We start from the raw sequence: 11,950 nt of genomic DNA, 5'->3' as shown, positions 1-11,950 counted from the left end.
CACCATGTGGTTGCTGGGATTTGAACTCCGAACCTTCAGAAGAACAGTCGGGTGCTCTTGCCCACTGAGCCATCTCACCAGCCCCCAAGTTTTTGTGTTTTGCAAGTGCAAAATAAGCTTTGGGGATGAAGCCCATGCTGGTCATGTCTTCATAGGGTTGAGATTCTCAAACTTGGACAGCGTCTGCCTTCTCTGTGCCTTGCAGACTTTATTAGGATGGGGATCCATCAGCGTGGTCTAGAGCAGAGTTTCAGCCCCTGCCTCAGCATGAGACGTGGCTGAGTCCTGGCTCCTAGGTGGCTGTAGCCCGGGCTTCAGGCTGCTCCTGATCGCTTCTCTGTCTCTCCCCAGGATGCTGTGTGTGACTGTAGTGCCCAGTCACTTGCCTCCTGTTTCATCCGGCCATCCCGAGGCGCCATCCGCCACTCTCCCTCCAAGTGCAGGCTGCACCCTTCAGAGTCAGGCTGGGGCGGGGAGGAGAGAGCAGCTCCCCAGTGAGTCCCAGAGCCACCGAGCACCCACCTCAAGCAGCCCAGACCCTGGAGATGAGGCAAGGGCTCGTGTCCTCAGCCTCAGTCCCTCCAGGAGGAACAGCAGCTGTGCCACTGCCACAGAAGAGCTTTCACATTAAGGTAAAGCAAGGTGTCTTGCTGACTTTGGGCAGTGACCTCTGATTTCCAGGGGGAAGACAGTGAGCAAGGAGAAAGACCAAACCTGGGTGACCAGGAATGGGCCTCAGAAGCACCTGAAGAGCTCAGCAAGTCAGCTCTGGATCCCAAAGGGGGGCTGGTACCACCCACACCGCGTCTTAGAAGGATCCAGAAAAGGAGGCATTTCTGGCCAGGCTCCAGGACCAGGGCTGACAGAGATGCTCCCTTCTGACCACGCGTGGAGGAGAAGCCACCGAGAGGATTCCACTTTGCTCAGGGCCCAGCTCGAGGTTCTCAGAAGAGCTGGGCCTGGGCGTGACCATCACTTCTTGCTCTCTCCTCTTAGCCCTGCTGTTCTGCTTGCTAGGCCTGCCTGGAGCAGGGAAGGGGGACATGATAGAGCAGAATTCAGGACCAAGTATACTTGGAATCCTGGAGCTCTGGAGCCCCCTGCCTGTGCCTACATGTAGCAAGAACTGGGGGGCAGGTAGGAGTATGTAGGGTTCAGAGTAGGAGGCCAGAAGAGCCGACTCCCTTGTCATGGGGACATGAAGGCCCAACTTTCATAGGACATGAGAACAGAAATGGTAGCATCTATCTCCATACCTGACAAAGAGGTACATGCCTCAGTGCCATGCCTCGCTCCCCAGGGCCTCTTGGTAGCAGGGTTCGGTGCCACAGTCCTGCAGCAGTAGAAACGCTCCCTGGGAGAGACTGTTGGTTAGGTCAGACCAGAGGGAGAGCCAAGAGGCCAAGACATAGCCCAAGCCAAGGGACTACATTGTTTATTTGCCTGGATTGTTTATTTGAATTTTTCATACTATAAATATTTAAGGTGATTTACTTTATTTTAATAATTTAACTTACCCCCCCCCCCAGAGTCCCTAAGGTAATTTATTAGAGGTATCCTTGCCACTGGGACAGCGTGGGGCTTGTGACAGCATGAATTCCCCTGGGTGGCTGAGGCAGCTCAGCAGCAGGCTCAGGTCTCCTGGTCTTGTCAGAAGGGCCCTCAGCGGAGAGCTGGGGCTCTGCACCTTGTTCCTCCAGTACCGCTGGCCGTTTAGTCTCGGAGCACTGCATTTCCCTCGTCGCCCGGTACGCGCGTGGCCCGGCCTCTACAGGTCAGACTGTAAGTGCTCCAGACAAACTGCAGGCCAGAATGATGTCATCACGCCCCAGACATCTTCCACCATCCTTCCCATCCCTCCCTTCCCGCCAGAACCTCTTCTCATGAGAGTCAAACACAGATGACTGCCGCTCTGTTCCTTCCACCTTCCCGAAGTAAGAACTCGCAGGGAAACAGGACGGACTTGTAGAATGTTGTTGATTGCAGCTTTGCACACGGATCTGAGAGTGTCTACCAGCCTGCCAGCCTGTTCACCAGCGCTTCTCTTAGCCTTATAGCCACTCGTGGCTCCTCATGCCCAAACTCTACTGCCTGTCCTTCCTACACCCCTAGGAGTCGCCTGAACCACACCAGTATAACTCAACTGCAGTATGGGGAGGGTTCACATGCCTCTCCCTTGGTGCCAAGGAACCAATTACAGTTGTACACATGTGATGTGCCACCCTCCTGTTCCTGGCTGGGGACCCGGACTCATCCAGGGATGGATTGGCTTTTGTGCAGAGGTCCCCTCGGAAAGGTAGAGAGCCAGCTGCCTAGCTGGTTTGCTCCAGGACTAGGGAGATGCCTCTACACGCCCACCTACCTGTACCCAGGCTGTCTTTTTAGAGACACCTGGGCCAGCTACCCAAAGCCCCTCGACCCCATTCCCTACGGGCAGTATATCAGGGTCAGTGCTTTCTAGCAGCTGTTGACTCGTGTCCAGTAACTTGTTGTGGGCACAGTCAGCAGGCCAGTGGACCATGGACCAGGTCCCTCCAGGATGCAACTGCTCTCCTCTAAGAGGTCAGAGGCCCCTCTAAGGTTATTTCTAGCTGAGGGGACCACACCAGGCCACAAGCCACCAGAGGCCTTCTGCCACCTTCCAGAGCTATTGAGAGCTTGGGAGGCTTGGAGAAAAGTCCCTATGGTCCTGAACGTCAGGGCTTAAGGGCTGTTCAGCCTTACCATCGTCTCTGTATGGGTTGTGCATTTCCACTGTCTCAGCACCTGGCTCCTGTGGCCCCCAACAGGTGTTGCAAGCTCCAGGTCTTGTTTTTCAGTCCCTGTTTCTAATTCTTGCTTGCCACAGTGCAAGGCCACTTGTCACTGTCCCTATGGAAGCCTCTGGGCATAGGGCTCAGTGGGGTTGAAAATGTTCCATGTAAATATTGGTTTGGTTTGATCTTTAGCATTTTACTTGGTAACTGGTTCTCTTTTCTTTGGGGGTGGGGTGGAAGGGTTGGTTTGTAAATCTCTCTACTCTTTTGAAATGTAATTTCTAAGTTTGTTTGTTTCTTCAAATGCCTTTTATGTCTTGGTAACATTCCCAAAGCAGAAAACTGCCTGGCTTACATGGGGGCACGCCCCTTGAGGCCGGAGGTCACGGGAAGGAGCTCCGCCCCTCCTCCTATCTATGCTCTTTCTGTTCACCCGTTTTCCTCCTCTTCGTCTTCCTCCTCTTCTTCCTTCTTTTCCTCTCCCTCCTCCTCCTCTTCATCCTCTTCTTCCTCCTCCTCCTCCAGCTTCTTACCCTACTCCCAGAACCAGTGTCCCAAGGAACCTTGGGGTCCCATCCTCTAAAAGATTGCCTGGCTTGTGCCCACAGGGTTGACACAGATTGGCTGGGGGCACAAGGGAGAGCTAAGTTACATGGTTGAAACGAAGCTATGTCTCACCTCTTCCCAGGGCTAAACCAAATGAGGCTGTGGTGACTGGTTTTGAAATGAGACTCAGATCCCTTTAGGGCCCCTGACTGAACAGGGCATCAGCGTCCATCACCCTTTGCCCTGTAGCCTTTCTCCCACCAAGGCTGGCCTCTAGAGGTCTTGTTCTCTAGGCGCTTAGATCGTCGGGCCCTGTCTCTTGGCCTCTCCAGGGATATTCATCTACCAGCTGGCCTCCAGGTGACAAAACTGAGCACCCAAAAGACTTGACCTTCTAGGCACCACCACGCCGTGCTCGCTCTGTACTTTTCACGGATACATCTGTCACTCAGCTTTGTCCCTTACCCGGACAGTACCCGGACTGTACCCGGACTCTTCCCCTTACCCAGAATGGATCTAGTTCCACTGCCTCCCTCTCCCTCCTCACTGTAATAGCAAACATCCTTCCACCATCTTCCCTAGAGCACTATACTGTTTAGTGGTCATGTCACCATCTTCCCATCTCTCCTTAGTCTCTCAAGGGCAACTCTTGAGGGGCAGTTTTGACAGGATAGGGTTTAGTGCTCTCATTCTATAAAGGAGAAAACAGAGAGTTTTTGCCCTAGAGCCCTGAGCCAGGAAGTCATGACCACTATAGCTGGATTCTTCCCTGCTTTCTGTACAAACTCACTGGGAGGCTGGCTGGATTCAGAGCATCCCAAACTCACCACCGCCAAACCAGAAACAGGCTTTCGATTCTGGACCAGAGGGTAGTTCCAGGGACGCACTGCTCCAAACCTCCGAGAGCAAGTTCATTGTGAAGATTTCTAGGCCTTACCACAGCCTCTGGACAGAGGTCCTCTGGGTTATCCCCCTGGAGATCCATATGCACCAGTGACCAGTGTTTACATTCACAGTACCGGCCATTCCTAACTTTAGCATTCTGAGTCAGTGTTCACAGTGCCCTGAGCCCTGAGCTGTGATTTGGGGGTGAGGGTGTCTCAGGCAAACTCTGCTTTGGGTAAATTACTCCGAGGGTCTTCAAAGGGCATCAAAACCAGTCTTCCGCCTTAGTCATATGTTTCATAGAACAACAAAGCCAGAAAGGCTGGTGGCACAGGCCTTTAATCCTGGCTGCTCAGGAGGCAGAAACGGGAGGATCGAGTTCAAAGCATGTTTGGGCTATGGAGTGAGTTCAAGGTCAGCCTGGGCGGTTTTCTAAGGTCGTAGCTCAAAGCTTTTAGAGAGTGGTTGGTGGCTCAGTGGTCGGTGCTTGCTTCACACGTGTGAGGCCCTGGGTTCTGACCCTACTGTTGGGAAACAAACAAAACTCGGAAATCAGAGGACAAGAACTAAGGGTATGTCCTAATTACACACTTTAAAGTATACTCCCTTCCTCCCCCGGCTGTTTGCTTGTCTGGTTTTGCTTTTAGATACTATCTTGCTATGTATCTCTGGCCGATCTGGAAATTGCTATGTATCTCTGGCCGATCTGGAAATTGCCATGCAGACCTTAAATCTGTAGTCATTTTCCTGCCTCTGCCACTCAAGTTCTGGAACTGCAGGCATGCGCTACCTTACCCAGCCTTAAATTTCGTTCTCGAGTTTCCTAGAGGCCATGGTGAGAAGTGAAACACTTTTATCAGCCAATCATGATTGCTCCTAGAGACAAACTGATGTGGAACCCGAGGTCTCTTTACAGACCCTGGAGCTGACTGTTGTGACACCAGGTTAGCGTAAGATAAGACATGTTTTCCGGAAGACTATTTACAAAATATTAAACTACCCCCAGTTTGAATGACCTTGGCCAAATCACGTGGCTAGTCTATGCCTCAGTTTCCCCAGCTATAACATGGTGGCTGTGGAGAAGACCACATACATCATCAAGCCTGTTCATCTTTAAAAAAACTGACATTCTAGATAAATCCGAATGAATCTGACCACGCTTTTTATAGCCATTGAGCCCCTCAGTTGCCCTGGCTCCCATGGTAGCATGCACCTCCTTCCCTCATTGGCCTTAAATAGAAGGGGACCAGAGGAGAATCTCACCAACCTGCTCACATTTTAAAATGCTACTGTAGTCGTCCTGTGTGCATATGTGTGTTTGCACATGCGGGGGATGAGACTCAGAGCCTAGTGCATGCGAGGCAAGCATCTTACCACTGAGTTACATCTCCAGCACCTAAGGGGCTTTTTAAATATTTATTTATTATATGTAAGTACACTCTTGCTGTCTTCAGACACTCCAGAAGAGGGAGTCAGATTTCAATACAGATGGTTGTGAGCCACCATGTGGTTGCTGGGATTTGAACTCAGGACCTTTGGAAGAGCAGTCAGTGCTCTTAACCTCTGAGCCATCTCTCCAGACCCCTAAGAGGCTTTTCAAAAAGTATTTACTTTGAGACAGGGTATCTTGCATCATCAGGTGGCCTCCAACTCACTATGTAACCACAGATGAGCTTGAATCTCTTACTACCGTTCTGCCTCTATCACCATTGGCCTTTGCCACCCCGCTGGCCTTAGGTGTCCTTGACGTACATTCTCAGTGCTGTGTTAACCACAGCTATCTCCAGAATTTCTTATTGGTCCCAAACTGAAATACCACACCCCCATGATAATTACTAACTAACCCCTACACAGTAACAACCATCCCACCCCAGGCCGGATGACCTCTGGTCTGCTTTCTCCCTTCGTCACTGGCCTATTTTAGGTTCTCATGGAGATACAACCTGGTATTTATCATTTTGTCTCACCCCTTTATGATATACATGTGGAGAAGGGCGTGGCTTGCCCAAGGCCTCTGAGCAAGGCAAAGGCGTAGCTACCAGCACATCCCAGAGCTCCTGACTCTCCAAAGATTCTATACAGAGTGAATGAAGCATGCTCGGGGGTGTGGCTGAACCCCCATCATGGTTGAGGTTTACTTCCCACCTCACACACCTTCCCTCCTCCTTTGTCATTATCTAGAGTCACCTTCCTGTCATTAAGTCCTGGTTTCTGCCACCAGATGGCTTTCTCCTCTGGGGGCCCTGGTCTCTCTATAGCACTAGCCCTCAGCCTCCTGTGTCCTCTCCTGTGCTGTTCCCTCCTTTGGATTTGTGTGTGACCTTAGCAGTCTCCTCCCTGTCCCAACAAACTCGCCTGCCCACCCCATCTCGGAAGTGCCATGTGCAGTCTGCCTCCGGTTTCCAAGGTCTGCTCTCAGATCTGGAATTATCCTGTCCTGTGTTTATTTTGTATTTTCTCTCACTAGAGGCATCTGCTTCTTCCATGGACCATGCTACTCCATCTCTTCCGGTCCTCCTCCTCAGATTCATCTCACTCTCTGCCTCCTGTCTTCCCTGTCTTCAGTCTCCCAGGAGCATCCCTTTCCCCTGGGAGGATGTGGGGGGTGGACACCAACTTGCTCTTCACCTTTGGATCTTCTCTGCCCAGCCCACTTCTGGTGGCTTTGCTATAAAGCAGGGGAAACTTGAACTCTCTTTTCTTTGGTTTTGTGCCTCTGTCTCCATCCCACCAGTTCTCCCCTGCAGAACCTGCAGCTCATCTTGGCAGAACCAGATCCCCTGAACCAGCAACATTTGCAGTTTGCAGAGTCCACAGATCCACAAAAGGGGACCAAGGACATGATCCTGGGCCACAGTCCCTGCTCCACCTGATCACCTTCCTTCCTCACCCTCCTGGGACCCTCCTCTTCTCTCTGCCTCTACCCCATTGACATGACCTCCCCTTCCTGCCCTTCACTAGCTCCCTGAACCCTAAAGGAAGAGGCAGCAGTTTCCTCCGAGTATCCTGGAAGGACTGAGGCAGTTGAGTCCTTATCACGCATGCCACATTCAAAGCCATCTGTGCCACTTCTATAACGAGAGACCTCAGCTGGCTGTCAGTCTGGAGACCTATCCCAAGTTTGAGCCTCCCAGTTTTATGGTCCTCTTAGGAGCTCTATGATGACCTATGGGCCTCAAATATCCTTTGTGTTCTGAGGCTCTGTAGCCTCCCTTGAATCGACTGGGCCCTGGCAACCCTTGTTCTTGGCTCAACTATTGATCTCTGTGCCTTAGTTTACTTCTACACACAGGGGGGTGGGGGGGTGGCTCACCCACCACATCATTCCTAGCATCGATCCAGACCTCTTGGTGCCACTTCAGCTGGGCCTTGCCAACATGGCCCAGGTGAGCTTCCAGTGGAACTTGGGCAGGAACAATGGAAAACAACCAGTCAGCGGGACTCCTAGATTCAGGGCCTCTGGCCCCACACAGAACAACACTGTGGCATTTCCTCTTTCTGGAAGCTGGAGTGGGGGCAATGGTCATGCAGGTTTCCTGTTATCTCTCTGGCTCCATTTCAGCCCAGTTCACCATCCCCTAGTAATCAGTGTCACAGCAGGCAAGTCCTTGGAGGCCAGAAGGACCAGAGGGCCTCTCCAAAGGGAAAGAGGCCCAAGACTGCAAGAACAAAATCCCTTGCCTGCTCACCTCACCTCACCCTCCCAGGCTGCCCCTCCTCGTCCTCCCGATTCCAGGGAGACCATGAAGACAGTGCCAAAAATCAGTTCCAACCCCCAGCGCCTAGGGAAGAGCTAGAGACTGCCTCTCCTCTCCATCCTGGCTCCCCTCAACCTGGCCAATACTGTGAAGCTCCTTTCTGCTCAGCCTGGTTTCCTGGTGAGGGTCCTGCAGTCGTGGGCCCTGCCGGACCCCTCAGGAGGGAAGGGACCAAGGGCATCCTCGGGCCAACTGTCCACCTGTTCCTTCCACTGTTCTGTCCTTCTCCTCTCCCTTCTGTTACCCCCCTCTGCCTTTTTTTTTCTTTAAAGGCTCCTTCCCAGGACATGTTGGGTGGTCGGACAGCATCCAGTCCACCAGCTATCCGTGCCCTGTGTCTTATTTTAGACATGAGACCTGTACAGTGTAAACTTACAAAGTGTTTTTAATGGTTGTAGATTGGAAATAAAGTATGTCATATAAATAGTTGTGCTCTCTGATCTCCCAGCCCATTTGAAAGCTGACACCATTCCACCTGCAGTTTCTTAGGAGGAGGGGAAAACTGGAGCCAGCTGGCTAGTTTGGAATCACCCAGATGGGGTCACGATGGTGGAGCTGGGGGTGGAGTTTCTGGTGGCTCAGAGCTGGTAAAGTCAGTGTCTCTCAGGAAATATGTGTCACCACTGCCGAGGAACAAATATACCACATTCAAAAAGCAGGCAAATAGAACCAGGTTGTAGCCGCCTGCGGCCACGCTAGCTGGGTTCCTGAGTGGGAAGCAGGAGCTGTATGGGAGAAAACGGTGAGAGAAATGATGGAAGCCAAGACATAATTTTCTGTTCAAAGCTTCAAAGTTTACTAAGAGTCTGTGCTTATAAGGAGGGGAGGTCCATCCCCCGACAATCCATTTTTGGGTCCTGTCCCAAGCCTGTAGGGGATCTGCCGGATGCTGTCTCCTGGAATGTCTCAAGGGTCTCTCAGCGGGTAGCAGTGTCTTGGAGAAGAGCAAGGGCTGGTGACAGAATAATAGAGACTACAATTGAGCCATCTAGGTCTCAAGGCTCCACTCCAGGTGGTCTCATGGTCAGTGGCAGCAAGGTCAAAGTCAGCCTGTTTCAAGGCTGAGGGAGGGAACACCAGGTTTTCCCATAACACACTTACAATAATCTATGATGGGGAAAAAGATACTTTTAGGCATTACAGTGTGGAGTTAACACCCCAAATGTATCCTATCCTACCAGGGATGTGGACTGAGGATTTGGGAGCTGGACAGTTGTACTTGAATGTTTCTGGAGGCATGCAGTCAGAAACCAGGTAGGCTGTGAGTGTTTGAACCTTTTGTGTGTCTGGGAATGGAGCCCAAGGTCTGTTTCATGCATGTTGCAAAGCAAGCTGTTTAGCAGAGAGCTTTAGGCCCAGACAGCTTAGGTTATTTGTGTTTCTGACCAGAGCTTGAAAATTCCTTTACAAAATAGCTAATTCACAAACCTGCAAGTCACTGTTGGCTATCAAGTAAGAAACTCATTCCTCCAGGAGGTGGTGGCGCACACCTTTAATCCCAGCTCTTGGAAGGCAGAGTTCTCCCAAGATTTCTGAGTTCGAGGCCAGCCTGGTCTACAGAGTGAGTTCCAGGACAGCCAGGGCTACACAGAGAAACCCTGTCTCAAAAAAACAAAAACAAAACAAAACAAAAAAAACCAAACTCATTCCTCAGTGGTTGGAGACACTTGTGTGCTACAGGGTAACCACCAGCATTCTTCCAGGAAAGCGATCTCTGAGAGAGCAGGGCAGAAATCAGGATGTCTTCTATAGTTAAGCCTTAAAAGTTACATTTCTAAGATATTTTATGGATTATATAAATTAGCTGTTTCCAGGGTAGGAGGAGACTGCACACCAGAAAAAGCCATTGGGGTCATCTTGGAAACTGTTTACTGTTTGTGAGGGACACAGTAAAGAAGCTGCCAACGCAACCTCTCTGTAATATGGTTACGGTTTTGTTTTTTTTTTTGTTTTCGAGACAGGGTTTCTCTGTATAGCCCTGGTGTAGGACCCCCCTTTCGGGTCTCTGGAAAGGGCCTGCCCAAGGAAACTCGAGAGACCTTCTCGATGCAAAAACACAAGGTAGTTTAATGACAGAGCTCCGGGCTGATACGTCGTATCTCACGCAGGAGACAGAGGAATTGATGAAGAGGCTCAAAAGCTAGGGGTTTTTATAGAAAGAGGGTTGGGGGCTAGGGGGAATTGGTGTGGTTTCACCCGATTGGCTCATTTGAACATCAACAAAAAACGATTACACATTAGCAGAATGATATGTGCAAGTCAGGATGTCAGGAGACCTGAGGGGCGGACGTTTATCTAGGTCAGCGGAACATTTGGTTAACATATAACTCCAAACTATGTCAGGAGGGCAATGGGCAGAAGGAGGTGCCCGGGGCCACCAGATAGCCCGGACAAGTTCCTGCAGTCTTCTTCTATCTTTATGGCCAGTCAGCCCCAGGAATGTTTTAACAACGGGCCTGCCTGCATGTGCCCGGGCTTGTTCTATTATGTTCTCAGCCTCAGGCTTCTAAGCTTACAAACAACTTTTTCTTTGGACTATTTGACATAAGTTACATAAATCAGGCCTCAAATTTTATCTTAAATTTCATTTCCCTTCACTGGCTGTCCTGGAACTCACTTTGTAGACCAGGCTGGCCTAGAACTCAGAAATCTGCCTGCCTCTGCCTCCCAAGTGCTGGAATTAAAGGAGTGCGCCACTACACCCAGCAACGGTTTTTATTGTGAATATAAGACTGGATAGCCAGAGGCCTCTGGAAGAGTCCAGAGCAGAGAAAGAAGTAGACTGCACATGGCCAGGGCTTCAGAAGTGGGAGATAACAGTGGGGATAGCGGGATAGAAAGAGATAGAATAGAGGAGAGAGGGGGGCAGTGAGAGAGAAAACTCATTGGGGGGTAGGAAGCCCTGAAGCTGGAGGGAGCTTAGGATGGAGGAGGAGGTGAGAAGGGCTAGCCAGTGAAATATTTGGTAGTGATGGGGCCCTGAGAGCAGCGTGGGCTTGGCTATCTGGTGAGTGCCACAGGTAGCCATAAGTCCCTTTGGCAGATGGGAACTGGTTTTACCAGTCTTAGAGGAATGCTTTTTTTTTTTTTTTTTTTTTTTTAATCTGCCAGAACTTCTCCTATAGTCCAGTTTTATCTTATTTCTGGATATTTGGACAGCCTGAGACCCAACACTTAGTTTTATAGATCTCCTTGGGGGTTTGGGGGGGAGGAGAGGGGCAGCTAACAATAGCCAGACCTGTGCTAGCCATGGAGGATATAGTAAATGAGCCTGGAAAATAGGATGTTTATAGCATCAATTATGGAAGTCCCGGAGGCCCCAGGCAGGGGGGGGGGAGCACACCCAGGATTGGAATGTTGAGCAGATAAAGGGGATGGTAATGGATTGTAGGCAGGAAACAGAAGAGAGGCTCAGAGAGAGAAAGCATGCCTGAAAGCCTGGGAGAAAGAGGCAAAGCCAGGCATGGTGGCATACATTGGTAGTCCCAATACTTGGGAGGGTCAGAAATTACAGTGTCATCTTTGGCTATATATTGAGGCCAGCCTAGGGTACATGAGAACTTGTTTTAAAGTAACCAGAAAGGGGGAGGGGAAATGAAGTCAAGAAATGAAACTTTGATGTGGAGTAGGGAAAGAATTTGTATGCATCTTATTAACAGAAGGGAGCCAGGATATTTACTGGGACTGGATTCCACGAGGGCAGTGATCTCAGAGTGTCCCAACATGTCCAGCTCTGACCAGGAATACTAATTTCTGTATGGGAGGGCATCACCACATGAGGTGCTCTAGACAGTGATATTCAGGGAATCAACAATACCTTTTTCAGATAGCTGTTGAAACTATTAAACCAGAATGGCAGAGTAGAAACTTCTGGAATATGCATTTCTTCCTCTTACCAGAAAACTTGCAAGGGAATACAATTACATCAGAACGGCCAAAATTATCAAAATTATGCTTCAGTTAGCCATCTTCTGCTTCTTTGAGGGCTTTTTTTTTTTTTTTTGT

General features: G+C 50.3%; 1 protein-coding gene across 1 annotated transcript in view; it reads left to right on the top strand.

The window, feature by feature from the left end:
* Soga1 (suppressor of glucose, autophagy associated 1) overlaps positions 1 to 5,615 on the top strand; it is a 71,093-nt gene extending 65,478 nt beyond the window's left edge. The window contains exon 15 of the mRNA XM_021192187.2: positions 352 to 5,615. Coding sequence (XP_021047846.1) covers positions 352 to 498 — 147 coding nt within the window. The 3' untranslated portion in view covers positions 499 to 5,615. The remainder of the gene's footprint in view (positions 1 to 351) is intronic.
* The last annotated feature ends 6,335 nt before the right edge of the window (positions 5,616 to 11,950 follow it).

This window comes from Mus pahari, chromosome 3, assembly GCF_900095145.1.
Source record: "Mus pahari chromosome 3, PAHARI_EIJ_v1.1, whole genome shotgun sequence".
Lineage (NCBI taxonomy): Eukaryota > Metazoa > Chordata > Mammalia > Rodentia > Muridae > Mus > Mus pahari.
Note: the sequence above shows the minus strand (reverse complement) of the source record. Positions and strands in the feature narration are given on the sequence as shown.